Source organism: Mustela erminea, chromosome 3 (assembly GCF_009829155.1).
Source record: "Mustela erminea isolate mMusErm1 chromosome 3, mMusErm1.Pri, whole genome shotgun sequence".
Taxonomy (NCBI): domain Eukaryota; kingdom Metazoa; phylum Chordata; class Mammalia; order Carnivora; family Mustelidae; genus Mustela; species Mustela erminea.
In genome coordinates this window covers 13,772,608-13,800,101 of record NC_045616.1, presented here as the reverse complement: position 1 = coordinate 13,800,101, position 27,494 = coordinate 13,772,608, and the positions used below count along the sequence as shown (strand labels likewise).

The 27,494-nt window shown below is 37.6% G+C and overlaps 1 protein-coding gene across 3 annotated transcripts in view; it reads left to right on the top strand.

Moving 5' to 3' along the window:
• Window positions 1-27,494, top strand: part of CNOT6 (CCR4-NOT transcription complex subunit 6) — a 76,840-nt gene that overhangs the window by 5,420 nt on the left and 43,926 nt on the right. The window contains exons 1-3 of one of the 3 annotated variants that reach the window (XM_032335263.1): window positions 6,714-7,185; window positions 8,025-8,060; window positions 17,876-17,989. In XM_032335263.1, the coding sequence (XP_032191154.1) occupies window positions 8,057-8,060; window positions 17,876-17,989 (118 nt within the window). In that variant the 5' untranslated portion in view covers window positions 6,714-7,185; window positions 8,025-8,056. Of the gene's footprint in view, window positions 1-6,713; window positions 7,186-8,024; window positions 8,061-17,875; window positions 17,990-27,494 lie in introns of those variants that run through there. The other 2 variants (XM_032335265.1, XM_032335264.1) reach the window with 2 other exon arrangements.

Below are 27,494 nucleotides of genomic sequence, written 5' to 3'. Positions count from 1 at the left end.
TCTTGAAGTGTGGGGACTTTAATGGAAATCCATTGAGAGGTTAAGTGGATAGGGGTATGGAAATTGTGACACACTTTTTCAGGAGTCACATAGTAAAAATATGGAGATTGGATGAAACGGGTCAAGAAACTGGGGCCAGAGAGTTCGTTTAAGTCCTTGTGAGAGGTCAAGGACATAGTAGGAGCTGGAAAAGAATAGGATAAATTTGAAAGATATCAGAATTAGGGACAGATTAACAATGACTTATAAAAATAGAGTACCATTCAGAAGTTTTTTTATCTTGGGTAACTTGGTATGATTTAACTTGGAAAGTAGAGGAAAAAGAGCAGATTTGGGCAAGAAAAGTGGAAGAGCTTGCTTTTGATTCTAAGTTTCACATAGCCTTTGGGATATTTAGGTGGATATGTCTGATAGGTTTCTGGACCAGAGAGTGGTTGGGGATTTTATAGATTTGGTCAGTATATAGTTAGTTTTGGAAGTTAGAAGTTCACTTGGGAAGAGTGTATGAACAAATGCTTTTCACCTTTTTCGGGGAGGTAGGGTCCCCAATTGAGAATCAGTTGAGAATTATGGCCCCTGTTGAGAAGAATTAAAGTATACATACCCTTAAGGCTGAAACACACTCTTGGAGCTCAGCTTTGTATACAACAGGAAGAGAAAAGGACCAACGAAATCCTGAGGAGCAGCCAACATTACATTTTGGACAGGACTGCAATAAAGTGGTTAACGAGGTAGGAGAATAGGAGTGAGCAAAATTACAGATGCCAGGAGAGGTAGGAGTGCTGAACAAGAGGGAATTCTCAGTAGTGACAAATGATGGCCGGGTTTAGGGTAGGATGAGTTCTGAGAATGGTTTAGTAGAATACGGCAGTTACTTGAATATAAGCAGAGCAAATATTTCTGGGACCGGGGAGGTAGAAGTCACTGTAGGTTAGGTTTTAAGCAAATGGGAGGTTAAGAAAAATGGGAGGTCAAACTGCTGTTTGAAAAGTTTAAAATGGAAAAGAAAGTAATAGTTTAAAGAAGAGACAGGGTTGAGAGAAGGTAGACACCTATATTGGTTGCCAGCCTTATGTTTTCTTTAAGTCCAAAACAGGAAATAAATTTATAATATGTATGTTTACATTTCTGAGTTTCCCCTCATGTATTGGCTTAAATGACTGCCTTTTTATTTGGTCACATAAAGTTATGTTCTTTGTGGAATTTTATGGAAGTTCAGAAACAGGAAAATGTCCTTATTGGAGGTGGATCTGATGTAAAATCATAATGTTAGAACTTTCAGTCTTAAGTTAGTGGAAGACTAAAAATTTACTTTTCATACACCTTGCTTCCCTGGTGGTCTAGTGGTTAGGATTCGGCGCTCTCATACACCTTGCTAAGTTTGTACTTGTCCTGTGCTCAGCAGTCCAAAGTTGAGTTAAATGTTTGATGCGCTTTTATTATTATTATTGTTTTTTGGAGAGAGAGTGCAAGTGAGAGAGCAGGGTAGGGGCAGAGGAAGAGGATGAGAGAATCCTAAGCAGACTCCCCGATGATCAAGGAGCCCTGTGGCCCAATCCCACAATCCCCAGATCATGACCTGAGCCGAAATCAAGAGTTGGTCCCTTAACTAACTGAGCCACCCAGGTACACATAAGTGTAGAATAGTAGCAAAGAAGGAATCATCAGGCATAGTAATTTTCTTTCAAAGTTAGTTGCTACAAATAAATGCCTTACAAAGCAAGCACCTGGTGATCTAACAAAAAGAAAATAGGCTGGTGATCTTTGTATCCAAAAAGAGTATTAGAGGTTTTTCTTTGGATACATCTAGCTGTTGTATATAGATTTTTTACCTAGGCAGATTTTGAGTGGGGGAGGTGTGGTGGGATAGACAAAAAAAGATACTAGAGGAGTCCCTGCTAACAGAAGACCAAACAGAAATGAAGATTTATTCACATTAAGTAAAAAATACTATTTGCACTCAGCTTTTTGGGGGGCATTTTTTTCTTTCATGAGATTGTATATAGTTGCATGCAAAGACCACAGCTTCACAAAGCAGGATCTGGTGACGCTAACTGCCATGTTTTGTGGAACAATAGTTCTTCATGTGTTTTCATCTAAAATTGTGCAACGTGAAAACTGTATTTGGGACATCTAAAGAATTAGCACTTCGTTTCTAATTTTATGGAAACTGGAGAAACTCAGACTTAGAGATATGTAGTCACAGAAAAAAAAATAGCTTTTTTGAATGTTAACGATGTGATAGGCATTGTGCTTTACATGTGTTAATCCTTGTACCAAAATTGTGAGTTAGATATCATTTTATAAATGAGGAAGCTTTAGCCTTAAAGATGAATGTAAACCCATCTTTCTTGATACAGGTATGTTTTACTCTGGTTTGTATTCTTCATTTCACTACTCCCCCCCACTTCCATTGTAACACACACTCATGATGATGTGGCTTAGAATGCACCTTTGATACAGATTTGATAATATGGAGGAACCCAGTTGCTGCCCCAAACTCATAACTGTTTACATTGGTAGCTAATCATGTTGATGGAATAGAGCTACCTGGGAGATTCTTAATGTTTGTGATTCCTTTTTTAGGTTATGGATCAAAAACCTCATGAAAGTCCACATAAAACTTTTATACTGGCCCAAAATCAAGTTTTAAAGTGTTTCACTGTTGTAGGAAAAGAAAGGCAGTCACATATGGAGTCAAAAAGCCATGTATAGTGAAACTCCCATTTGAACAGAGTTGCTTTAGATTTCTTTGCAAATCTCCTGAAATACCACTTAGTAGCTTTAGAGCAATTTCCAGTGTTATTATAGGCTTCTTGATGTAAGGTCAGCGTTTCATGAATAATTTCTTTTAGGGGAAAAAGGACTAGTGGATTAAACTGATTGCCGGTACATTAAAACCTCCCAAGTGATTGTAGATATGAATGAACAGCTGGAATAAATGTTGTGTGCCCCAAGAGACCAAATCCCCACTAAATAGTGGTCCTCAGACTATTATGAGTTGTTGTAAGAGAGGGAGAAGCCAATAGATTATGGAAAATCTGACAAAAGATAAGAAAGAAATGAAAAGACTTCTGGTATCCATTATTTGATGCTGAAGCTATAACCCAGATGGTTGTTGCTTATCTCATGTTAAGGAGCACATTTAGGATTGATGGTTTTGCTCGCCTTGCCTTTTTGATCTTGGTGAGGTTTTACCCACAAGTCATGATTTTGACTTTCCACCCTGCTTATTGGTGGGCACTCAGCTTTTGCTGATTAGATGGCAGGTTGTATTTGTCTAAGAATGTTGTTCATTCTGTATGTTTGACTTCAAACATAGAGAATAAAAACCTAACCTGAAAAATACTTGTATTTATTTTGAGTTGAAATTTGTGGATGACATACTTAGGATATCTTTATAGTTGTATTTTGAGTTAATGTATTGGGTTGAATGAAATTGCTAGTATTTGAACCATTTTTGGCCTTTAAAATTAGTGGTTTCCAATGGTCATTGCATAGGAAGCTTCTCTCCGTGCGTTTCTGACTGTATTTTTATACTCACTTGTGTTACTGGGCATGTGCGCATGGTTAGAATTGCATTTTAACAGCATTGTGGTCCCAGGCTGTTAAAGGCTGTCTGTCACAGGCTGGGCACTGTGCATGCAGATGCCAGTCTTTTCCTTTTAGAGTTTGATCTCGACTACTCTATCGTACTGTTCAGCTCTGTGTTTTGGAGGAATATTCTGCCATAATTTCCAGATCCCTGGTCTTATTGATTGGAAATTTTAGTTAAACCAATTTTATTGAAAATTATTTTTGTACTACTTGAGAAAAGATTTAAGGAAGTTGTGTATGAGATTTTGGGGGGAGGAGGAGTTGACTACAGAAACCTTAAGTTCTTAGAGAAATTACTAAGATGTTATTTGTCTTTTTCATTCTTATTCTCTCAGGAGTGTATAGTGGAGTTTTCCAGAACCTAAAAAAATGTGTGGTATCTGATCAGATTGACTTCAGAGCAGATAGGCGAATCAAGCTTTCAGTATGTCATACCTTAATGGGATTTGCAAGAACATAAGACATTGACCTTCTTGTGGTATTGTACTTTGTTTTTGAAGACAGTTACTTTTCATGAAAATGTTTATTAACATGTGGTAGGTTTGGGACGCCTGGGTGGCTCTTTGCTCAGCAGGGAGTCTGCCTGTCTCTCTGCCAGCTGCTCCCCCTGCTTGTGTGCAGGTGGGCGCTCGCTTGCTCTCTCCCTCTCTTTCTGACAAATAAATAAATAAAATCTTTTAAAAAAAAAGACAGACATTGAGAGAGGGAACACAAGCAGGGGGAGTGGGAGAGGGAGAAGCAGGCTTCCCTCTGAGCAGGGAGCCTAATGCAGGCAGGGCTTGATCCTAGGACCCTGGGATCATGAGCTGAGCTGAAGGCAGATGGTTAATGACTGAGCCACCCATGCGCCCCAGTAGATAAGATCTTTAAAAAATGTGGTAGGTTTTATGTTTAATGAGTTAATACATACTTTAAGTTTTCTCCTAATTTCTAGAATGGCAAATGTTGACAGGTGTAATCCACATAAATAAAAGCTCTTTGAGGTACTTATGAATTTTTAAGAGTGTGTAAGCGTTCTGAGGTGATAGTGTTTGAGCTCTGCTCTCTTAGAGTATTAGGCAGAGTTTGGGAGTCGGGAAAGCAGGTGTGTGGAATAGCCCAGGAAGATGAGATGCCGGAGAAGGAAACTGGAGGGCTCATGGTCTCAACAATACAATATTTGAGAAGGAGCATGAGATCTGGGCTTTGTCAGTGACATAATTCTAGGCTTGTGTATGGAGCTTTGTGCCTGGATTGTCTGAGATTCAAACCTTAGTGCTACTACTTACAAAGTGAGTGTGACCTTGGGCAGATTATTTAAATCCTGTGTTTTCACCTAAAATAAAATGAGGATAGCATCTACCTCATGGGTTGCTTTGGGAATTAAATTGAGGAGGATACAGGTAAATGACTGCATAGTAGTTGAGAGCACAGATCTGTGGTTCAAACTTGGGTTAAAATCATAGCTGTGCCACTAGTATCTCTGTGACCTCAGGCAAGTTACTCATTCTCTGGACATTCCCTGTGTTTGTAAGGAGAATAATAGTGTTTACTTACAGGAGTCCTGAGGGTTAAATGAGATACTGTACATGAAAGGGCCAGATAGGCCTGTCACGTGGTGGGTTTGCAAATACTGTTGGTTGTTTTTGCCTAGTGCCTTGTGGCAGATAGGCACGTGGAAGTTTTGCCATTATCCCCATCCGTTCAGCGTTTGCCCTTATTTTGCTAGAGTGTGTCACTGAGGTTATGTTTATACAATTTAAGTCTTTAAGGTTGTCACCTTGAGTCTTATCCTAGGCTGTCCTAGAACCAGTATTCTCAGTTTTTGGTCCTTTCTGTCTGTTTTTTTCTAGATTTTTGCCTTCAAGATTAGAAGCCTAGATATTAGTTTTTCTTGGTGGTGGTAAAATGGGCACTGCTTCTGTTAGTACACTTGTCTTTTACAAAATGTTTCTTCTTCCCTTTTTTTTTTTTTTAAATTTTTAAGAGAGAGAGAGAGAGATCGAAAGTAGGTAGAGAGGCAGGCAGAGAGAGGTGGGGGCCGGGGAAGCAGGCTCCCTTCTGAGCAGAGAGCCTGATGTCGGGGGGCATGATCCCAGGACCCTGAGATCATGACCTGAGCTGAAGGCAGAGGCATAACCTATGGAGCCACCCATGTGCTCCTCTTCTTTTTTTTATTTTTAACTACCACAGCTTCTCTCCTTGAATTTTTACAGTTATTCGCCAATTACTTATCATTTTTCAGGCTCTGAAGAGATTAAAACATATTTAAAATATAAAGCCAAGGAGCTGTATTAGAGTAGGTTAGTGAGACATTAAAAAAAAAAAAAAAAGGTGGAGTTAAACATACTATTACAGAAATATCTTCAAGGGTCGGAATAGCTCAAAGCAGGGCATGATAAGCTCCTGTGTTTGGGAGGGATAGAGAAGAAGGACCTTTTTGAAGTTGGATATCTGATTTGGCATTTGAAGATGACTAGAGTCCCTGAGGTATCTGGAGGGGAGAGAGAATGGCGTTTCAGGCAGGAGCCACAGCACATGCTAAGGCGTGGAGTGTTGTGAGAAATAAATGAGAATTGATTGGCTAAGACTGGAGAGGCACACAGGAGTCATGTCAAAATCTTTGTTTTGTAAATGAGCCTGGGTCTCCTCTGTTTAGCTCAGCTCATCTTTGAGCCTCCTTTATGTCAGGTGCAGTGTTAATCCATGGGTACAAGGATGAAGGAGATGTGGTTTTAGGACCTTGAGGTAAGTACTTATATTTTTAGGAGGTCATTCTGGATAGTGTCTAGGCTGTATTTGAATTAGGGGGCAGCAGAAGAACGAGGACCTGAGGTTGTTGGATTAGTTCATATCTCGCAGAAGAGCCCAGGAATGGAGGCACAGTGGGTGAGAGGAAGATTTAGGAAGTTAAAATGGGCTGGAACTGCGGACGGGATGTGAAGGCTGGGGTTGCGTGGGAAAGAGTTAAGGATAGTACCCCTATTTCTGGCTTGGAAAATGGGTGGGGATCATAGGGGAAGGAAGGTTAGAAAACCAAATGACAGTGTCACTTTTTAGTAGGGTCTTTTTTGTACCTTGGATTTTGTGTTTGTTTTTTGTTTTTTGTGTTTTTTTTGTTTGTTTTTTACTAGCTTTTTATTCTGTCTCTCCTATGCAATTCAAATAACCTTTTTGAGAGATTATCATGAGTTATAAGATGCCTGCGGTAGTATCGTTGGCTATATATAAGATTAGCCCTTGACTCTGCAGATCCACAGTTAGGATTTACATTGCTTTTACGTTGTTTTTTTTTAATGTTTGGTTTGCCTGCCACAGGGAACTGGTGACAGACCTGGTGATAGTTTTACCACTAAGGATAGCTTCTGAATGAAGTTTATCATTTGTGTAAACTTTTAATTGGCCCATCAGTCGTGGAGGAAACCTGGAGAGAAAAAGAAAACAAATTGTGATTACATTGAGAGGATGGTTGGGGTTTAAAATGGGATGTAGCAGTGCCTTAACGGACTTGAGACTCTAAAGAAGGCTGAAGAATGTAGTCCAAGGGGGCTAGCTGGTTTTATTTACAGTCACGTGTTTTTCAACTAATACACCTGGAAAAAACAGAAGGTAAGTAAGTAATTTACAGTAATTTAGGCCTGCCATCTCAGCCATAATTACCATCAACTTAAAATTTCAGTGTTTTCATTTTTTAAAGTATCAGATTATTATGTTTATATGACATTCACATTTTAAATGTCTTACATGTCTTGGTAGGAACAAAATCCAGGTTAAATTAGTATTTGTTGTTATGCACAATTTTTTAATGTACCTGTGAATAAATTATTGTTTGGATTGTGTTCAAAGAGGGAGGCTTTTTTGTTGTTGTTTTATTTTGTTTTTTAAGTGGCATTCATGTAGTGGTGTGGTGTTTTTGTAATAATGTGGGAATGGAAAGAAGATAGTGGAGCATATTTGAAGGATGGCAGTTGTCTGTCAGTTGTATCAAAAGAGACAAAAGTATTGAAATAAAGTCTGGAAAGGCAGAATATTTTGAATTCTAAAGTGACGTTTGAATGTTGTCTAAGCAGCAGAGTTGAGGCAGTGATGGGATAGGGGATGACATAGAATCATAGTTTTAAAGATGGTATAGGACCAGAAGTCATTCTGGATGATCTGCCAGGTCTTTACAAAGAATAGTTCTTTTTCCTGGATTTTCCAGTGTAATGAGAACTCAACTTTAGGAAGAATAATTTGATAGTGATAACGTAAGTTAGTTGTAATCTTAAAAGCATGAATACCAGTTATAAGAGTCCATTATATTAGTTGAGGAAAGGCAAAGTCCTAACTTAGAGTGATGTCTGTAGAAATAAGAAAGGGTTATAGTGTGATTACATGGTTGTGAAACTTTTTTTGCTCCCCCAGTAGATTAAGCTCCATGATCATGTATTTCTTATTTTTATTCCTAGCACCTGGCATAGTACTTGGCACATAGAAGGTGATGAGTAAGTATTTGTTGAATGAATGATTCTGTGAAGGAATCTTCATTCCTTCCCTAAGGAAGGATGGTTCGATGTACTGAGCTGCTTTTAGATTTCTCTTTTAGGAAAACCTGATTCTAGGTCATGAAAGAAAGAATGTTTAGTTCAGTTCATTAGTATAATGTGGTAGAGCTTACACGAGATGCTGCGAGGTGCAGACTGTGAGGTGATTGTAGGGACTTTGACGTTTGGACTTTAGGCAGATAGGCAGATGGGTCATCTTGGGTTTAAGCAGGACAGTGATAGGAGCAGGCATCTATCTGAAAGGTGGATGTAGAGGAGATTGTTAATCCTTGAAGCTGAGAAATGAGGAGGGTCTGAATGAACTCAGTAGCAGTGAAAATGGAGAAAACATTTAATCCTGAAGAGGTGAAAATCAATTGAATTTAGTGAAAAATTAGATTGGAAGAAATTGGCACTGAGGTTAGTGTCACTACCTTTTCAAATGTAATGGACTCTTGAGCAGTATGGCTTTGAACTGCATGGGTCCATTTGTGTGGAATTTTTACAGTACACTTCTGTACTGTATTTTCTCTTCCTGATGAATATTCTTAACATTTTCTTTTGTCTAGCTTACCTTATTGTAAGAATGCAGTATATACTACATACAACATACAGAATATGTAATCAAAAGTGTATGTTATCGGTAAAGGCTTGAGGTTGACAGTAGTCTACTTGTCGTTTGGGGAGTCGAAGTTACATGTGGATTTTCAACTGTGTTGTTTGGAGGTCAGCTGTATGCTTTAACTTGTAGCCCTAATTGGAGCCTGATCAGTCGCGTCACAGGGTCTTTTTGCACATGAGTTTATTTCTCCCTGGTTTTCCCCTTTGCTGTGTCCCTCTCCTTTTTTTTTTTCTCCTCCATGTTTGAGAAAGAAGCAAAACACAAAGAATGGAGGAGGAAATGTAAAAAGGAAAAGAGAGATGTTAAATTTAGCATTTTGTCAGTTGAGAATGGCTGTAACTCCCATTTCCTTGAAGAAAATTTGGCCAATATAATTAAAATAAAATGTTTAACTCCAGAGTGCCTTTTAATAAACGATTTTGTATATGGCCAAAATAACATGATCACATATTTATTCACTAATATTTTAAATATGAACTAAGTATTAAATCTTTCTCCAGTTGTCCACAAAATGTCTTTTATGGCTGATTTGTGGATCCTCTGTAGGGACCATTAATTGCATCTGGTTATATCCCTTAATTCTTCTCAAATCTAAAATAAAATAGTCTTGACACCAGGTTGTTGAAGGCAGCAGACCAGTTACCCTGCAGGAAAGTCCTACGTTCTCATTTGGTCTGATGGCTTCTTTGGCGTCATCTGGTCATTTCCTCTATTTCTTAATCAAGATAAACATTGATGTGTACTTCATGTTCCGTCATATTGTCAAATTGAGAGACAAAGTCAGTATCTGGTTCTCCCCCCATTAGTGTTGGTGAAGATTGATGAAGAAGGTAACCTTTTACTTCTCTGTTGAACGTTCTGCCTTATGATCAGAAAACAACTTGGGTGATGGTGTTACCTTAGCATTATACCACTACCAATGATTCATCTAATGGTTTAAACACAGTTGATAATCCTTGCCTAAAAGGAATTATAAAATGAAGTTGCCTTTTTTTATTTGTTTCATTCTTCATTTATTAGCTTTCATTCTTGTAAGACTATTCAACTGGGGCTCTTTGGTCAGTTCTGAAAAGTGGTACCTGGTGAAAAGATAAACACTTAAATCTTTCTCTTTAGTTACTAGTTTTCTTAGTTTAAAAGCTACCCCAGATGGTGGCTAATGTGCACCTGTGGCCTTCCCTTTCCTCACTTCTTGCTTTCTTCATGCCTTGGTTACTGCAGTAGTTTTTTCCTGCTACCGATCCCCCCTTTACAGCACTGCCAGCTCTGTTTTTTGCAGCACTGATAGTGATCATTTTTCCATAGATTTTTGATACCATTTCATTCTTTTATTTTTCTTTTTGCTCCAGTTGTCACAGCTTTGGCTAGTGGAGGATCCCTTTTAGCTGGCTCCTGTGTCATGTTGGCTTAGGTTTTTGGCACTCAAGGATGTCTCAGGCTTTACGCATATTATACCTTTCTTGCCCCAAACTTGTAGTTGGCCATTTTACAAAGAACTTTGTGTTCTCAAAACTGAGGTTTAGGGGTGCTGTTATTCCAGAGATAACATTACTTCTAGAGCATTTCACTATGTAGTTAAAAACAAATTTAAAGTCATGAGTGTAGGGGCGCCTGGGTTGGTTAAACGTCTGGCTCTTGATTTCAGCTCGGTCATGATCTTGGTTCTGAGATCAAGCCCTGCTCTGAGCTCAGAGTGTGCTTATCCCTCTCCCTCCCTCCTCTGTGTGGACTGTTTCTCAGATAGATAGATAAATATCTTAAAAAATAAAATCATGAGTTTATATTGATATTCTCAAGTCAACTATGATTTTGTTTTTGCTTAATTTCTTTGACTTATAAATGTTTTCTTACCCTGAAAATCTTGGCTCCTAACATCTTTAACCTAAGTACTTATTTACTTAATTTTTTATGAAGTGAATAATCCAGTATTATACAAATAGTTAACATCATTATTTTCACAGCTGCTTGATTTTCCATAGTATGGCTTCACAGTAACTCATTTAACCATCATTTTTATTAATGCTCACTTAAGTTATTCTTTTTGTCATGAACAGTGCTATAATGAGTAATTCAGAAAGGTATATGGTTGTATGCTTTGTTAGTAATTGCTTGTCTGAAGATGTCCTTTTGTTTGTTTTCATACTTGACCAAGTGTTTGAGTTCGGAATGTTTTTTAGTTAAGGTAAAATTCATATAAAGTGAAATGTATAGGCCTTAAATGTACATTTTGGGTTTTGATAAATATATATATATATACTAATATAAACCACCTTCATTTAAGATACTGAATACTTTCATCAGTGAGCAGAAGGGTAGCCATTGTTAGCACTGCAAATTCATGTAAACGGAATCTTTTTTTTTTTTTTTTTAAAGATTTTTATTTATTTATTTTTTAACAGACAGAGATCACAAGTAGGCAGAGAAGCAGGCAGAGAGAGAGGGAGGAAGCAGGCTTCTTGCTGAGCAGAGAGCCTGATGTGGAGCTCGATCCCAGGACCCTGGGATCATGACCTGAGCCGAAGGCAGAGGCTTAACCCACTGAGCCACCCAGGCGCCCCATGTAAACGGAATCTTTTGGGTCTTTTTCATTCAGTGTAATGTTTGAGAGTCATATATATATTTGTATGTATCAGTAGTTCATTCTTTTTTTTTATTTGTGAGTAGTATTTGTATGGCTGTATCACAGTTTGATTATCTTTTCATTGTTGATGGACATTTCGGTTATTTTCAGTTTTGGGCAACTATGAATAAAAATTATGCACATTATATAAATGTATTCTTTTTCTTTGGTGAATACCAAAGGGTACGTTTACTGAGTTACAGCATAGGTAATTACTCTCTTAGATATTAAGTTATCATCTCTTTGGTTTTTCCATAAAAAAGTCTGTTTAATTTTTGCCAGTGTTTGCCTTTTGTTTTAGTAGGAATTGTGTTTATGTATTCTGTGACTCTCCTTTTTTGGTCCAGTCTTGTTTTAGAGATTCTAGTATTCAAATACTTCTTCCCCTGCTAGGTCTACACTCTTACTTTTTTATCTCACTTTGTGTTGTCCCACAGTTGACTTCTTTATTTATAGTTTTTGTTTATCAGTGTTATGTTCTCTTTAACTTCTTTAAGCACAAGAAATAATTTTTTGTGGAATATTTTTCTTTTCTTTTTTTTAAGATTTTATTTATTTATTTGACAGAGATCACAAGTAGGCAGAGAGGCAGGTTGGGGGGGGGGGAAGCAGGCTCCCCGCTGAGCAGAGAGATGTGGGGCTCTGTCCCAGGATTCTGGGATCATGACCTGAGCCGAAGGCAGAGGCTTAACCCACTGAGCCACCCAGGCACCCCTGTGGAATATTTTTTATTTCTGTAGTCTTTCTTTTTCTTTCTTTTGTAGTGATTTTGTAGAATCATTGTGCTGTGTGTGTTACACTTAACTTGTGTTCGACCACTCTATGTTGACTTGCTTTTTATTTAGGTAGGGCATGGGTGGGTTCTTAGGCACTTCTGTTGGTTTCCCATTAGATTGATTTTGAAGGTTAGGTGTAGATGGGGGAGAGGCAGGCTGTTGGCACACCTTTTGTCTATGAGTTGTTATGATTAGTGGATTTCAGCTCCCAGTTAGTGGTTGTTTTTGTAATTACGTATTTTTTTCCCAGAGGGAGCATTTTTCAGATATTTGTCTCTGCTTTTGATTGAGTGTAAATTTGATTCCTGGCAGAAAAATAGCCCACAGGCTCCTATCCCTTTCCTTATGTCCCTATCTCCATCAGCTATTTTCTTTTCACTCTTAGCCAGAGGTGTAATTTGGGAACTGTGATTCTATTTGGGGGTATGGGGTGGAGTATAACTTTTTGCAAGGACCTTTGTGTATATGTTCATTCTAGTCTGCTTCTGTAGTTGTTCTTGTCTTCTTTTCTCTCTTAGATTCTGATAAATCCCTCCCTATGGGTTTTTATAAAAACCTTCCCTGTGATTCTTGTCCCAACCCCCTCACTGCACCTACACACGCATACACACACTCACACACACACTCACACTCACACACTTGCACACACATGCTCATGGCATTTCTGGAATTGTAGGGTAGAGAATATTTGGATTCCTAAATTTTTTTTCCCTATCCAGATGGCAATTTTTCTAAGTTTATGGTATGCAGTTAGGATCCTCTTAGTTTAGATGCTCCAGGATAGTCTTACTAGTTGTGTTATGATTTGTAACTCTGCTTTGTAACTTAGCTTTCCCATGATGGTTATAGTTGTTTTTTTAAGCCATTTCTTAACCCACTGAGCCACCCAGGTGCCCCTTTTTAAGCCATTTCTTAAAATATTTAATTATGAAAGCTTATCTTTCTGAGTTGGTAAATAGTATCCTGTGTTTCTTTAAGGTAAATAATTCTCCTAAGATAATGAAAAACTGTTTCTCTGAGATCTGGAGTGGGGAAGGACTTTATGCTGCCAGGATCAGTAGTGACACCTGGGCTTGGATTGGAGGAAAAGGGGATTGAGACTAGTCAGGCGCTACGTACCTGCTGACTCTGGCATAGCTGTTTTTAAAAGTCTGTTGTAATCCTTGGCAGTTTTCAGGTCTGTTTTGGAAACCTTTTAGTCTAAGATAAAAATACGGTATGTCACTGCAGATTATTTAGAGGAGAGATCTGCCTGTTGATTTCAAAGTCTTGGGAAACATCCCAAATTGTATACATTCTTACACCCTTTCCTCTACCAGCACTGTGTTTTGCCAGACTCCCCCCAAAATAGGGGAAGGGTGTTGCTCAGTGGGCAGATGTGCTCCTCTTGCTGCTCCTGAAAATAGTTTGCCCAATTTCCTACCTTTTTAAAAAAATTTGACTATAGTTGATACATAGTGTTACATTAATTTCAGGTGTACACTATAGTGTTAGACAGTTTATGTGCTACCATTTCTTTCATTCTGTCATACACTCGCCCCCCACTTTCAAATCCTCACTCTCAGGATTTGGAAATAAAGATGATCTCCTTGCTGCTTTCCAGTTTAATGAGCTCTCTTAAATTTTAAGATTACCCGTCTCACATTACAAAAACCAGGAAGTGGAGTGGTTGGCTACCTAGGCAAAATTATGACTCTAATGGAATGACACCAGGTCCTGAGCCTGGTTTTCAGATTTCCTTTTCTTTCTTTTTATTTTATTTTTTAAAATTTATATGAGAGAGATAAGGGGTGAGAAGACTCCGTGCAGAGGAGCGCAACATGGGGCTCAATCTCAGGACCCTAGGATCATGACCTGATCAGAAGGCAGATGCTTAACCTAAACTGAGCCACCCAGGCGCCTCTAGTTTTCAGATTTCTTAGCTCAGTAACACTTTTATCCATTCTCTGACGTGTGATCCATCTCTGGACCTTGATTCAAACTAAGTAAGATCATATGTGGTTGATAAATCAGACTTCTCAATTTCCACAAAGAAGTCAAATAATTAATAATAATAGGACCAAAATACTGACCTCTGCTGGACAGAGCCAGTTTCTTACCATTGTTAAATTTTACTGGGGTAAAGTCAGCGAAGATCAGATTTTTTTTTTTTTAAGGTAGAATAGGGTTTGAATAATGGCATTTGGATGATGGGCTGTTCTCATCGAGCTCTGATAGTCTGACACATTTTATATTTTCTAGGTTGTTCTTGGAGTATTCATTTCATTCAAAAAGGGCACTTGCTTTGCCAGATAGTCCTCTAGAATAGGAACAGTTTCTGACTCTAGCTCTCAGTGTTAGGTATTTTTTATCATCAGTCTAAAAACTTTAGTCATTGTATTCTGTTCTCAAGAAGTTAACATGTAAGAGAATAGTTTGTTTTATCAATAGCACTTAACAAAACAAAAAAATAGATGTGCTATTTCTTGTGCAGATGATTTGTCTCACCATTTATGTTTTTTCAAGCAGCTTTTATTTATTTATTTATTTTAAAGATTTTATTTATTTGACAGAGAGAAACCACAAGTAGACGGAGAGGCAGGCAGAGAGAGAGAGAGAGGGAAGCAGGCTCCCTGCTGAGCAGAGAGCCCGATGCAGGACTTGATCCCAGGACCCTGAGATCATGACCTGAGCCGAAGGCAGCGGCTTAACCCACTGAGCCACCCAGGCGCCCTTCAAGCAGCTTTTAAAGGATTATTTACCTCCTTCTGTATTTTGACTACCAGAGCCCATTTCTGTTTCAAAAATAGCTCTATTTCCCTTCATTAGGGAGGCAGCATAATATAGTGAAAGTTGCTTTGACTTTTTTCCAGTCTTTTTTTTATTGTGGCAAATACATGTAAAATTTACTGTTTTAACCATTTTTAAGTTTAGCATTCAGTAGTATTATATACATTGATAATGTCGGTTAACCATTAACCATCATCCATCTTCATAATTCTTCTTTTGTAAACTGAAACTCTGCACACGTTCAGTAACTTCCTTCCCAGCCCCTGGCAGCTACCATTCTACTTTCTGTCTCTGAGTTTGACTACTTTAGTACCTCATGTAACTGAAATCATACAATAATTGTCTTCCTCTGACTGGCTTATTTCACTTAGAAAGTAGCTTTAGGGGCACCTGGGTGGCTCAGTTGTTAAGTGTCTGCCTTCGGCTCAGGTCATAATCCCAGTGTCCTGGGATCGAGCCCCACATTGGGCTCCCTGCTCAGGGGAAAGCCTGCTTCTCCCTCTCCCTCCACTGCTCCCCTTCTTGTGATCCCTCTCTTGCTGTCTCTCTCTGTCAGATAATAAAATCTTAAAAAAAAGGTAGCTTTAATTTTTAATCGGACACAAAGCCAGACTCTCTTACTTCTCAGCCTTATGATGATGGTTAAATTGCTTAAACCTTTTTGGGCTTCAGGTTTCTGTTGGTAAAATGGAATTAATTCTGATTCTGCGGGAAGAGCTAGCAAAAGACTAAATCTAGTGAGATAAGAAAACCAATATAAAAGGTACACTGAAAGCCAAATGAACAAATGTGTCTACACGGAGTGATCATTTACATCAAACACTGAGTATAGGGCAAGCAAAAAGAGGTCTGAGAAACAAGCGCTGGGTATAACAGTGTGAGGTCACTGTTTTTTTTCTTGGCAGTTTTTGGTAGAACGTTAAAAGTTCATACTGATTTGAGTGACTCTAACTGGGGAAAGAGGACTAGAAGAGAGAGTGCATATACAACTCCTGGGGATAATTTTTTTGGTAAAGAGAATGAGAAAAAAGGCTGGAGGGCAAAATGGGGTCGGGACTTTTTTAAGTAGAGGAAATAAAACCATGTATATATATACTGAAGGTAAAGATCTAGTGTAGAGGGGAAAAGTGATGTAGGAGAGAATTGCCAAGTAATATCCTTGAATAGGCAAGATCATAGGTTGGGATTGAGTGTTCAGAGGGCAGGCACTTTGTCCTACTAAAAGAGAGTGTAGATGGGTGGAGGTGGGAGATCCTAGAAAGGGCTCTTGTGTTTTCTGTTTCAGTGAGAAAATAGAAGTAAGAAAGGGACAATGAAGGAATAAGTGTTAGAGGTTTGAAGAGAGAAGCCACGTAGCAGGGACTAGGAGAATTCAAGTGTAATTTCCTGGAGCATAAGTAATCCATTTGAGGTAAATGATTGCTGACTGGCTCAGTTTAGCTTCACATGGTGGTAAGTTTTTCTCCAGCTATATTTAGCTGAGTAGTATCCAGAAAAGGTGGAGAGTTGGCTAAAGTGGGTTTGGGCTCATCCAAGTGAATAAGGTGAATTGAGACTCAGTCAAGGAGTTCGGGATAATGTGCAAAGGGTGTGAGATTTCATTTCACTTAAATATTTTGGAGGGTATTGATAACATAAGGATTAAGGAAATAACTGCAAGTGAAATGAACGATAGTCCTTCAGTATCAACTTCTGTTTAGTACTTCAAATTGTCTGATTCTCAGAAATGGTTTTTACACTTGGTTTTTCCAAATATACCCAAACAGGTGTATGTAGTGCATTTGATTGCTGTGCCTTGTAAATTGTGTGATCCATGTCAATTTCCTCCTGTCTTGTTTTCATGTCATGTGTTTGTTGAAGAAATTGGGTCTTTCTCATCTGTAACTTTCCGTATTCTGCATCTGGCCAGCTGTATTTCTGTAGAGTTAAGTTAAAAAAACATTTTTTTTTTCTTTATTTATTTGACAGACAGAGATCACAAGTAGGTAGAGAGGCAGGCAGAGAGAAGAGGGGAAGCAGGCTCCCTGCCGAGCAGAGAACCCAATGCGAGACTCAATCCCAGGACCCTGAGACCATGACCCGAGCCGAAGGCAGAGGCCCAATCCATTGAGCCACCCAGGCGCCCCTCTTGTGTTTTTTTTTTTTTTTTTAAAGAGTGAGAGACAGAATGAGAGAAGAGAAGGTCAAAGGGAGAAGCAGACTCCCCATAGAGCTGGGAGCCCAATGTGGGACTTGAACCTGGGACTCTGGGATCATGACCCGAGCCGAAGGCAGTTGCTTAACCAACTGAGCCATCCAAGCTGCCCCCTCTTGTGTTATTTTTAACATAGTCCTTTGTCTCCTGTATTTTGTTCAGCTGGTACCAGAAGTAGAAGGGCTTGATATGATTCACATTCAATTTCTTATTTTTAATATGTTTTGATGAGGGGACCAGGGCATAGGTAATATTGGCATATAGATCTAGTTGTCCTAATAATGAAATTGGTCATTGGGTTGAGGTCTCATAACCTATATATCCATTTAATAATTTATCCATTGGATTTTTTTTTCACCTAATGCTTTTATTAATCATTGTGATCATGGTGATCATTGCCTAGATCCAGTTTTTTTTTTTCTACTAGGGGTTGTGAAATAGTGATTTTCTAATTATGTGACTCTTTCTGTGTTTATTAGCTGGAAATCAGTTAAAAACATTCCCTTATCTACTCAGTCATTCTTTTATGTTCATGTTTCTGACCTGTGGCTACTGGTTGCTTCTTCAGACTTTCTGCTGCTTTATGGCCACAGCATCTTTGTTAGCATCCAGCCCTGTTTTGTATTTTTTTGATACCGGACCTGAAATCTTCCATTTCTCCAGAAGTTCCTAGTTCTTTTTGTTGGGAAGTAGTATTTAGAGATCGTAATACTAATGTGTTTACTTTTAAAAAGATGTCATTGTTTTCGTTATTTGGTTCTTCAGAATACTGATTGGATTTTTTTAATTCAACAGGCATGCCCAAAGAAAAATACGAGCCCCCTGACCCTAGGAGGATGTACACAATCATGTCCTCTGAGGAAGCAGCAAATGGAAAGAAATCACATTGGGCAGAGCTTGAAATAAGTGGTAAGACCTGCATGCATAAATTTATGGTATAGAAATCAAGATATGGTAGAAAATTAAGTTCTCTAATGCCAGTACACAAAAGAGGCAGTGCTGTATTTTGCCAGTGCTAATTTATCTTAGAGGTGGGAAGGTTCAGTGGCAGGAGCATAGTTTCAGTCAAGTTCGAAACCCATTCATTGCTTATTCTTTAAGTATCTGTGTCCTTTTATAAAATGGGAGTAATAACAAGGATGAGATGAGAATAACATCTCATGGTATATGAGGTTTGTTCTGATACATAATTCTCTGGTGAGGTAGGGTCGAGCTTTTGTATTACCAACAAATTTCCAGTGGGGTGGGAAATGCCTGTCCTAGTATAGGTTCTGTGATAGATTTGTTTCTCCTTATTTTCTCCATTTGTTTTTCAGTCTGCATCTACAAGAATGGCCTTATTCAGAAACACAAAATCTTAAAGAATTTAAAGCAGATCTCAAAGTTTCCTTTCTACATCAATGCAGTCTAGACATAGAGAAATAGATGAACCTCCAGAGATATTCCCATAGTCCCTACGAGTGGGCATGCAGCCTCTTTTTTAATACTTCAGAGATGGTGACGGGAATTGTTACCTCTCAAGGCAACTAGTGCTAAAGAAGTTGTGTGTGAATGTTGGCCAGATGGGCCTCTCCATATTTTTCTTCCAGTCTTTCTTGATTTTAGTCTTCTGAAATAATGAAAAACAAGTTTTCTCTTCTTTTTCCTGACTGCCGTGGATTTTTTTTTTTTTTTATTTAATGCAGCGAATATATTGAGCATATGCTATGTGCAAAACATTTTGCAAGGTGCTGTACTTGGTATATGGAAGATCAATAGATGGGGAAAAAAGCATACTCCCTGTTAGTCTGGAGCTTATGAATATCAGTGAGAACAGAGTATACCAGTATGAATCACTAATAGACAGAAAATAACTGCCAGTCTAGTTAGGAAAGTATTTATAGGAAGCACAAAAGGAAGTAATGATGGTAATATTCTTCCTTTGTCAGCTCCAAATTTCTGATTAACCTCTTCACTCTCTGGCAAACCTAAACACTCTCCCTGGGTACCCACATTAGTCTCTCCTGGTTCCCTCTCTCTCGAGGTTTTTAGAGTGCTGGTGGTAATTAATTTCCTTCAGTTTCATAGAGTAGGTGTGGTAGAGTGAAATCTTTCTTTTTTCTCCTCTTGTCAGATTTGACTTTCTGGGTCAGGGTAGCCCAAAAGGAAATAACACTCTCTGATTTACCAGTTTCCTTTAAACCTTTAGGCAGTCACCCATTCCTGCTTTCCCCTTTTAATTTCCCAAGGATTGGTATTTAATTGTATTTTTCTCTTTTTTTTTTTTTAGATTATATTAGAAGTTTTTAAATTATACATCTTTTGCTTGTAGGGAAGTTTCCTTTTCCTTACAATGTCAGGATAAGTTTAGAAAGTACTCAGTGAGATTATATCTCTGAGGTTAAGGGGATTCTCCTCTACTCTTCCTCCCTCTCCCTCGTGTTGGGAATCTCTTGGCAAATTTGAATCACTGTTTTCTGCTTACTCTGAGCTTTGGGAAGAAATCTGTGTATGAGATAGGAAGGAAGTATCGTGTTAGTATCCTGGAGGATAAACTGTTGGTTGAAATAGGTCTGTGGAACATGGCCTTGTAATAAAGTCACTATCAGGGAGATGACTTTACTGTCTTAGCCAGACTTTAATACATAAGCTCCTTTGTGTAGAAATTGTTAAGACTGACTTCAGTTCATGCAAAGTCATTCATGTAAATGCTTTAGCACCAGTTTCTTAAGATTTCCGTTATGCAGAGTTCTAGGGATCTGAGGTCTTCAAGTCCTAGACCCACAGTTACCTCATGTACTCCTCTGGTTCCAGGGAGAATGGGTGGTGAGTTCCTTTTGCCCTTTAGAGGTAACCAGATAAATCAAGTGACTACTGGTCATTTACTTTTTAAAGAAAGCTTTTTTTTTTTTTTTTTTTTTTAAATTGTAACATGGAACACATAAAACTGCATAGACAAATCTATTAATGAATGAGTATAAGGCCAAAAGCCTTGTAAAACCACTGTCCAGGTAAAGAATTAGAATTTTTTCATCCACCCAGAGCCCCTTCCAGTGAGCTTTAATACCAAATTATGTATATCTAAGGATTATAGTTTAGTCCCCTACCCCCTATTTTTATTTAGTCTGTCTTCATTTACAGCATCCCCTTCTCTGTTGAACTGGGGTGGTTTGACTTGTTTCCCCACAGTCTCTGCTTTGCTTACTGAGACTCGTGCAGTTCAGCATGTTTTTCATCCCCTACAAATGGGCATCTGGATGCAGAGGCTTGATCAGGCCTGTGCAGGGCTGTAACCCCTGTGCAGGGCTCGGCGTGGTGCTGTGCTTTTTCTTCACTGAAGGTCTTCTTTTCCACTGATGTTTCAGTGCTAGAGCCATTAATTCCTTTAGGGTTGCAAAATAGTGATACTCTAATTCTTTTTTTTTTTTTCTTTACATTAAGTGAGGTACATCTATAAAGAGATGTTTTTCCTTACTGATTGATTTTCCAGCGTACAGTTTATGTAGGAAAGGCAGAAAAGAAAGTTTTGTCTTCTTTTTTTTTTTTTCATTTTATTTACTAGTTTTCAATATAAACTATCACCCTTTGAGGGTGACTAGGTTATTTATTTATTTATTTATTTATTTTTAAAGATTTTATTTATTTATTTGACAGAGAGAGATCACAAGTAGGCAGAGAGGCAGGCAGAGAGAGAGGGGGAAGCAGGCTTCCTGCTGAGCAGAGAGCCCGATGTGGGGCTTGATTCCAAGACTGGGATCATGACCCGAGTTGAAAGCAGAGAGAGGCTTTAACCCACTGAGCCACCCAGGTGCCTCGAGGGTGACTAGGTTTTTTAAAATGTCATTATTAATTGCTGTATCTAAATATTTGAGTTCCAGGTGTACGTCATGAATTGTAATTACTGTGATGCTTACATTTTCCTGTTGTTGATTAATGGGAGAGCTTCTTAAATGATTTCTCGGTTTTTGATACAACAACAAATATAAAATATTTTTAAATATATAAAACACATTTGTATATTTACAATTAAAAATCTTATAAAAATATACTGACACTTTTAATTCAGATTTAGAAGAACAGGGATTTTTAGTTGACCTTTTCTATAATTACATGTGTGTCTCCTTTAATACCGAGTGTCCTAGTTCTCAGGGACATGGGATGATGGAATTTGAATATCCTGTAATTACTTATTTGGTTTATCCCATATTACATTGCACTCTCAGAATAACAGTACTAAAAATACTACCACTAATATGAGTACTGAAAGCAGGTAGAACTGCTTGGAATATTATTTCCATTCCCCATCCCTCTCCCATTAAATAGTTGTACTCCATATTTTGAGAGTATGTAGTCATTATGTACTATCAGCCTTCCCATTTAACCTGCATACAATCCTATTTGGACTTGTTTTCTAAGTAAGTATATATTCAGTGCCTCCCACTAGTTTATTTATCTCTAATCATTTTAGTTTTCTGGAATCTTACTCTCTAGGTGTTTCTTAGGAAGGGCTCCTAGGAGCATATTCTCTGAGTTTCTTGCATGTCGATAACAGTCTGTGTCCTATATATTTGAATGTCAGTTTGGCTGTAAGTAAAATCGGTGGCTCGCGTTCTTTCCTGAAATATCTTGAATATGTTGCTTCAGTTTTGTGATAGGCTTTGATGACAGTCTGATTTTCTTTCACCTATTAGTTGCTCTTTTTGCCTAGATGCCCAAAGGATTTTTTAAAAATCAGTAATTTTAGTGGAATATATCTTGATGTTGGTTGTGTTCTACCTTGATATGCTCAGGTACAGTATGATAAGAAAAACGTGTACATGTGTAGTTTGAAATTTTTTTCTTTTAATTTTAGGACAGTTTGGATAATAACTTTTAGTATTCTGATTCCTTCATCTTTTTTCAGAGATTTCTGAATTTGCATATTTGTCTCTTGAATAATTTTAAAGCTTAAAAAATTAAGGTATAATTTACAGGAAAATAAAAATAAAATGTAGTAGAACTCACACTTTATTAGTTGTACAGTTCTTTTATAAATATACACATTTGTGTAACCAGCACCACAGTTACGAGTTTCATCACTCCCAGAAAACTTCCCCATGCACCTTTTTCCTTTTTTAAGATACTACTTATTAGAGAGAGAGCACAAGTTGAGGGGAGAGGCAAAGGGAGAGGGAGAAGGAAAAGCAGATTCCCTGCTAAGCATGGAGCCAGACGTGGGGCTCTGTCCCAGGACCCTGGCATTATAATCTGAGCCAAGGTCAAGAGTCAGATGCTTAACTGACTGAGCCAGCCAGGCACCTCTAAAAGAAACTTTATTTTTTAGGGTTGTTTTAGCTTCACAGCAAATATGACACAGTATTGTGCATGACTCACCCGCTATTAACATCCTCTACCAGAATGGTGCATTTGTTACGATCGATGAACCTGCATTGACTGACACTATCACTCTTGGTTCACTCTATAAATGTACATTTTATGGGTCTAGATAAATACATAATGACATGTATCTACCCATTATAAATCATAATATTTTCACTGCCCTAAAAGTCCTCTGTGCTCTGCCATTTCATCCTCCTTTTCTCTCCCTGAACCCCTGGCAACCAGTGATCTTTTTACAGGTTCCATATTTGCCTTTTTCAGAATGTCACATAAAAGATATATTCGTTGGAATCATATAGTATGTAGCCTTAAACTTTGACTTCTTTCACTTGGTAATATGCATTTATTTAAGTTCCTCCATGTCTTTTCATGGCTTGATAGTTCATTTCTTTTTAGTGCTAAATAATATTCCATTGTCAGGATGTACTGCAGTTTATTTATCCATTCATCACATCTACCAAAGGACATCTTTGTTGCTTCCAAATTTTGGCAGTTATGAATAAAACTGCTATAAACATCCATGTGCAGGTTTTTTTTTTTTGTGGATGTAAGTTTTCAGTTCCTTTGGGTAAATGCTTGGGAGTGCGATTGCTGGATCATATGGTAAGAATATGTTTAGTTTTGTAAGAAACTGCTAAACTCTTCCAAAATGTCTGTATCATTTTGCATTTCCACTAGCAGCGCATGAGACTTCGTGTTGCTCCACATCCTTTCCAGCATTTGATGTTGTCAGTGTTTGGGATTTTGACTATTCTAAATGGTACATGTAGTGGAATCTCATTGTTGTTTTAATTTTCATTTCCCTGATTCATAAGATTAAGAGTACCTTTTCATATGCTTATGCATTATATTATCTGCATATTTACTTTGGTGAGATTTTTACGTCTTTTGGCCATTTTTAAATTGGATTGTTTTCTTATTGTTGAGTTTTTAGGAGTTCTTTGTATATTTTGGATGACAGTCCTTCACCAGATAGGTCTTTGCAAGTGTTTTCTCCCAGTGGCCTGACTTCTCATTTTCACTCTCTCTCTCTCTCTCTCTCTCTTTTTAAGATTTTTATTTATTTATTTGACAGAGAGAGAGAGAATACAAGCAGGGGAAGAGCAGGCAGAGGGAGAGGGAACAGGCTCTTGCTGAGCAAGGAGCCCTATGTGGGGCTCGATCCCAGGACCCTGGGATCATGACCTAGGCAGAAGGCAGTCGTTTAACTGACTGAGCCACCTAGGCACCCCTGTCTTTTCATTCTCTTGACAGTGTCTTTCACAGAGCAGAACTTAATTCTAATGAAGTCCAGTTTATTCTTTCTTCATGGGTTGTGCTTTTGTTGTTATGTCTAAGAAGTCATTGCAAACCTAAATCGTAGATTGCCTTCTGTGGTATCTTTTAGGATTTTTATGGTTTTGTGTTTTACATTTAGGTCTGCAATCCATTTTGAGTTAATTTTTATGAAGAGTGTAAGATATCTCTCTCTATATATTTTTTTCCTTTTGGATGTCCAGTTATTCCAGCACTCTCTGTTGGAAAAGAGTTTCTCTGTTTTATTGCCTTTGATTAGTTGACTGCCTAAAGATCTGGGCTCTCTGTTCTGTTCTATTGATCTGTTTGTCTGTTCTTTTGCCAATACTACAGTGTCTTGTTTACTGTAGCTTTATAGTAAGTCTTGAAGGCAGCTAACATCAGTTCTCCAGCTTTCTTCTTCTCCTTCAGTTTTGTGTTGGCTATTCTGTGGTCTTTTGCCTCTGCGTGTCAATATCCATAAAATAACTTGCTGGACATTTGGTTGAGATTGCATTGAATCTATAGGTCAATTTAGGAAGAGCTGACATCTTAATAATATTGAGTCTTCCTATCCATGAACATGGAATATCTGTCCATTTAATAATTCTTTGATTTCTTTCATCAGAGTTTTAGTTTTTCTCATACAGATCATATACATAGTTTGTTAGAGTTATACTAAATATTTCATTTTGGGGGTGCTGGTGGTATTGTTTTTAATGTCAAATTCCAATTATTCATTGCTGGTATATAAGAAAATTGATTTTGAATCTATAGTTCTTCATGGATTTATGATTTTTAAAAATGTCTTTTCTAAAAGCATTTTCTTTTTGTCTACTTACTCATTATTAAGTTCTTGGTAGTTTAGTTTTCCTTTACTGAAATTTTCTAATTCTTATTTATGTTCTTTTATTGCTTTTATCATGTTCTTAATGCCAAACTTTTAGCTCAGTTTGAAATTGTAAGTAATAGTTTTTGGGGTATGTTTGTGGTATATTCTTCTTGTCCATAGGGAGTTATTCAGGTAACTTTTTTTTTTTTTTTTTTTGGATTTATCTATTTTTTAGAAAGAAAGAAAGCACACAAATGGAGGGTAGGGGCAGAGAAAGAGTCTTAAGCAGACTCCCCACTGAGCATGGGGATGGATCTCATGGCCCTGAGATCATGACCTGAGCCGAAACCAAGAGTCAGACACTTAACTGAGTCACCCAGGTGCCCCTATTTTGGTAACCTTTAAAAATACTTAATAACTTACGGGATTTGAGCATATAGCTTTTCATGTTCATTTTTATTTAAATTTTATTTATCTGAAGTTCCTGAAGGTGTGATTCAGGATTGTTTTTCTAACTTCAGAGCTCCATCTTCTGGTTTTTGAAGTGAAACTTTCTGATTCTGTTCCCTTCTCTCATTTTTATCTGGACCTTTTTTTCCCCTTCATCTCTCTTATGCCTTTCTCACTAAATTTTAATTCTGTTTTTGGAGATTTTTTATCTCAGGGGCTTTGGCTGGTTAGTTTGTGGAGTTCTTGGGGTCCAGACTGCATTCAGACTTACTGTGGACACTGCACTCATAATTGAGTTGCACTGAACTCCTCCTGGTTGCAATGAGGTTCTCAGGTGGGTGCTTCCAGTAGATACTAGTTGGTTTCTGTCTTTTTAGTTCTGGTAGTTGGGTTTCAGTATATTGTCATGTGATTTATTTTCTCTTTTCCTATCTGTTTTTTGTTGCCTTTCTCTCCTTTTTTCCCCTTTTGGATTAACTAGGTATTTTTGGTAAAATTGGGTTTTATCTCCTTTGTTGACTACTAAACTATAATTTGTTTAGTAATTGTTCCTTTAGGGTTTATAAAGTAAACTGTATCAAGACTATTATATTAGTTCGTATTTGGTGTAAGAGTCTTAACAATTTACTTCTGTTTTTTTTTTCTTCTTTGTGCCATTGCTGTCATATAGTTTCCTTATACATGTTATAAATCTCACAGTGTATTATTATTTCTCCTTTAAAGGGTGAAGTATTAGGAAAAGTTGTTTTTATTTACCCACATACTCACTGTTTTCAGTGTTCTTCCTTCCTTTATCTATAGATAAGTTTCTGTTATCCTTTTCCTTCCAATTGAAGGACTTTTCCTTAATATTTCCTATAATGGAGGTCTGTTGGTGATTTGTTAAATTTGGGTTTCGTGTTTGAAAAGTCTTTTACTTTGCCTTATTTTTTTTGTGAGATTTTTTTTTGGGGTATAGAGTTCTAGGTTGACAGTTTTCATCTTTCAGTACTTTGAAAGATCCTGTTCTACCATCTTGTTGCTTGCATTGTTTTTGATTAGAAGTTTGCTGCTGTTCTTATTGTAGTTTCTTTTATGTATGTCCTTTTTCTGTAGCTGCTTTAAGACTTTCCCTTTATTACTAGTTTTAAGCAATGTGATTATGATGTACCTTGGTGTCTTTTCTTTCTTTTTTTTTTCCTTCTTGTGCTTATGTTTTATTGAAACTCTTGAATCTGTAGGTCTATAGTTTTCATGAAATTTGAAAAAGTTTAGGTCACTCTTAAAATAATTTTTTATGTTCTCCCATCCTGTACCTACCTTTTTTGGAATGGAGTTACTTGTATCTTAAGTTGTCCCACAGCACACTAATCCTCTGTTTAATTTGTTCTGTTTCCCCTCCACCCCCTTTTGGACAGTTTTTATTGTGTCTTCAGTTTCATCTTTTCTTTATAGTATCTAATTTGCTGTTAATTTTATCCAGTAATATTTTTTCATAACTGGAAACTATCTTTCAAAAACTTTCAAAACTAGCATAATAGTTTTTCATAACTTTATTTTTCATAACTGGAATTTAAAAGTTTTTTTTTTTTTTTTTAAATCTTCCATACCTTTACTTAACATTTTGCCTCTACCTTTTTGAGGGTATGTAATACAGTTATAATAACTTTTAATAGCTTTATCTTTTTCATTTCTGGATTGCTTTGATTCTTTCCACTCCCTCTACCCATTTTTCTTTTTCTCTCTTTTTGCATGCCTGGTAATTTTTTATTAGACACATTGCATTGTGAATTTTACTTTTGTGGGGGCTGGATGTTTTTATACTCCTGTAAATACTCCTGAGCTTTGTTCTGGGGTGGAGTTAAGTTAGATGCTCTCAAGGTTTGCTTTTAAGTAACACCTCTCTAAATTTTCCAAGTTAGGAAATTTTCCATCTGGTGTAATGTATGATCCTAAGGATTGCTCCCTTTGGCCTTTTCAGTTTGTCCTCATTCCCCCTTCTCTGGCCTCGGGTTTTCTTCACATTCATTTACATATCACTACTCAGCTGAAGACTCAGGAGGGTCCTTAGATCTTTAGGGCGTTTTATGTGTGTCCTTCTCTCTCCTCTTTGGCACTAAGCCCTGTGAACTCTAGCCACCTTGGCATCTCTGGACTGCCAGCTTCATCTCAATTTGCAAAGACTGCCAGACTTCACCGGGTTCCATCCCCCTGCACTACTCTAAGAAAAGTGTCCAGGCAGAACAGCCTCAAAGGCTCACATTGTTTCCCATCTGTCAATGATTATTGTCCCGTGCTGCCTGGTGTGTAATGTCTGAAACTCTGTTTTTCATATATTTGTTTGGTTTTTAGTTGTTTTATGTAGGAGGGTAAATCCAGTCTGTGTCACTCTTTTTTTAAAGTGTAAGTCCATCACAGCTTTTTAAAGATTGTGCTTGATAACTCCAATATCTGAATCTCCTGGGAGTTCTGTTTTGTTGTTTCTCTTTTTGTTTCGGTTTTCCATCCTTTGGTAAGTTT